Source organism: Sipha flava, unplaced genomic scaffold (assembly GCF_003268045.1).
Source record: "Sipha flava isolate LNK unplaced genomic scaffold, YSA_version1 406_pilon_pilon, whole genome shotgun sequence".
NCBI classification, from domain to species: Eukaryota; Metazoa; Arthropoda; class Insecta; order Hemiptera; family Aphididae; genus Sipha; species Sipha flava.
In genome coordinates this window covers 1,004-3,553 of record NW_020273122.1, presented here as the reverse complement: position 1 = coordinate 3,553, position 2,550 = coordinate 1,004, and the positions used below count along the sequence as shown (strand labels likewise).

The window sequence follows — 2,550 nt, the reverse complement described above, 5'->3', positions numbered from 1 at the left end:
TTATTATTATTTATTACTTATTTTGTTTATATAATTATTTAGGTATTTATTTAAAAGACTATACTTAAGGTATTGAATAAATTTAAAATCAAGCCATTTCATGTATATACAGTAACAACAGATAATGGGGCAAATACGATAAAAGCTACTAACTTAATTCAAGAACACATTTTATCTGAAGTTATATCTGATAATGAATCTGAAACTGGACAAATGAAAGTTTCTGAATCTGAAGCTAGATCGATTATTGAGTCAGATTATGATAGGTATTACTCAGATTATTTAAATATATAAATTAAAAATAGTAGTGATTATTTGTAGGTAATTATTTATTCTCATTAGTATGACTAAACTTGTATTTTATTAGTGAGATTGAATTTTACCAAACTGAGCTTGATGAAAATCAAATATTCAAGTTATTAAATGAACATAATGACACTGTTGAAAAAGAATATGAACAATCAGAGAAGTTATTGTGAATCTTGTTGAATGGCAAAACTTAATTGAAAACTCAATATTTACTGGTAAGTTTATATTTAATTAAAAACACTTCTGCAAGTTACCACTATTTAAATATTATTATAATATTCCAAATATTTTATGTAAATGTACATAATATAATATATTATTTTCGCAGTACTTAAAAAAGATATAAATATTATTGTACTTGTTAATAAGTAATTACCAAAAAATGTATACTAATTGATAATTATCAATATCCAGAATTAATAAAACATAATGTAATTTAAATTAATTATTGGGTTTTATTTCATAGGAATCCGTTGTGTGGCTCATACTTTACAATTAGCTGTTATAGACTGAAAGATAATGGTATTTTTGAAGTATTGAACAAAGTTAGATATTTGGTTAAAAGATTGAGAAACCAAACCTATTCTTATTTAATTAAGAAAGAAAAATTAAAATTACCAATATTTGACTGCCTAACACGTTGAACATGTTTGAAAGAATCCTATTTTTAAAAGAATTTATAACAAATATGTCAGCAAATGACTCAAAGCTCAGAAAAGTAAATCTTCATAATTTAGACTGGGAAAAAGTAGAAATTCTTTCAAGAACATTATTACCTGCAAAAATATGTATAAAGGAACTGCAATATGAACAACTCACATTATCAGATTTTTATATGATGTATGGGTATCATGTAAGCATCAAACAAAAAAATTAGATACTTCGATATCTAAAAAATTGCTTCAATTTATGGTAAATAGAGAGAATCACTTAATGGAAAATAAAGTATTATTAGGAGCCATTTTTATGGATCTTCGCTATAAAGTAACTTTGAATGAAGACAAATGTAATACTGCGATAGAACACTTTGTAAAAGTTTGGATTCATTTGAAAAGTATCAAACTAAAAAATAACCAGCCAGATAATTTAACTCAAAATATTGAAGATGAACATGAAAGTTCTTCTAGTGATTCTATTGATGTACTAGAACATTTTCTGAAAAATAAAGACAAAAATAATTTGGTATCCATGGATTCAGTGGCGTAGCTGAGGGGGGGCCATGGGTGTATGGCCCCCCCCTTTGGAATTTTTTATTGGCGATGTTCTTATCACGGTTATATCTTATATATAGGTAATAAAATAATATAGTATTTTCACAAGTGATATTTATTATTTATTTGGTATTTTAAATTTGTATCAACGTTACCAATAAAAATTGATAATGATATCGATCATATCTAAATTTATATACCACGGTCGTAGCTATGGTCTTAAAATATCTTCCAAGACCGTGGTAGTAGCAATACATTTATATCACACTACCACGGAATACCATCTACGTCTGTTAATATTATTGTGGAGGTAGACGCGTTATGATTGTGGTTGCCTCCAACAATGCATATTGTCAAGTCAATAAAATTATAACCAAAAACACTCTGAATTCTCATAATATACACATCAAAATTCAAATATTCGTTATGAAGAGAATAAATCATTATTTTAAAACTAATAAATCTGAAGAAAATATTTTAATTACATGTCCTACTAAAAAAAATAAAACATTAGAAAACGACGAACAAAAACAAATTGAGGATAATAAACATTCCATTAATAGTAAGTAGACTCTTATTACTTTTTTTCATTCTACCTTTAATTTGAATTTTAATATTTTTGTAGGTATTTCAGATTTTTATTTTATTATATTATTATTTTGATGACTGCGCCTTTTTAAATTTCAGAAGAATTAGATATTGGAAATTTGTTTGGATTAAAAATAGATGACCATACTAAAGCTGCCTTGTTAAAACGTTCAAATATACCAGATGAACATTTTATTTACCCATTTTCCATAAATAACAAAAACGGTAAACAACTTAAGCGTTATTTAAGGAAAAATCACTTTGAACAATTTACATGGCTAGAATATTCAAGTTCCAAAAATGGATTGTTTTGTAAGTACTGTATACTTTTCTTAACATCTGAGAATGGTGGTCGAAGGGGTACAGAAAAATTAAAACGACTAATTACTGAGCCGTTAAACCAGTTTGCCAAATTATTAGGAAAAGATGGGCTGTTGGAAAC

At 26.2% G+C, this 2,550-nt stretch overlaps 1 protein-coding gene across 1 annotated transcript; it reads left to right on the top strand.

Annotated features, from left to right (window-relative positions):
* Positions 1-42: 42 nt before the first annotated feature.
* On the top strand, positions 43-2,424 carry LOC112688789 (the record flags this gene model as incomplete). Its single annotated transcript, XM_025562152.1, is given in 4 exon segments — positions 43-266; positions 368-524; positions 776-2,082; positions 2,208-2,424. Coding segments are annotated over 2 exon segments (458 nt in total), but the record flags the coding sequence as incomplete, so codon positions are not given.
* Between the last annotated feature and the right edge of the window lie 126 nt (positions 2,425-2,550).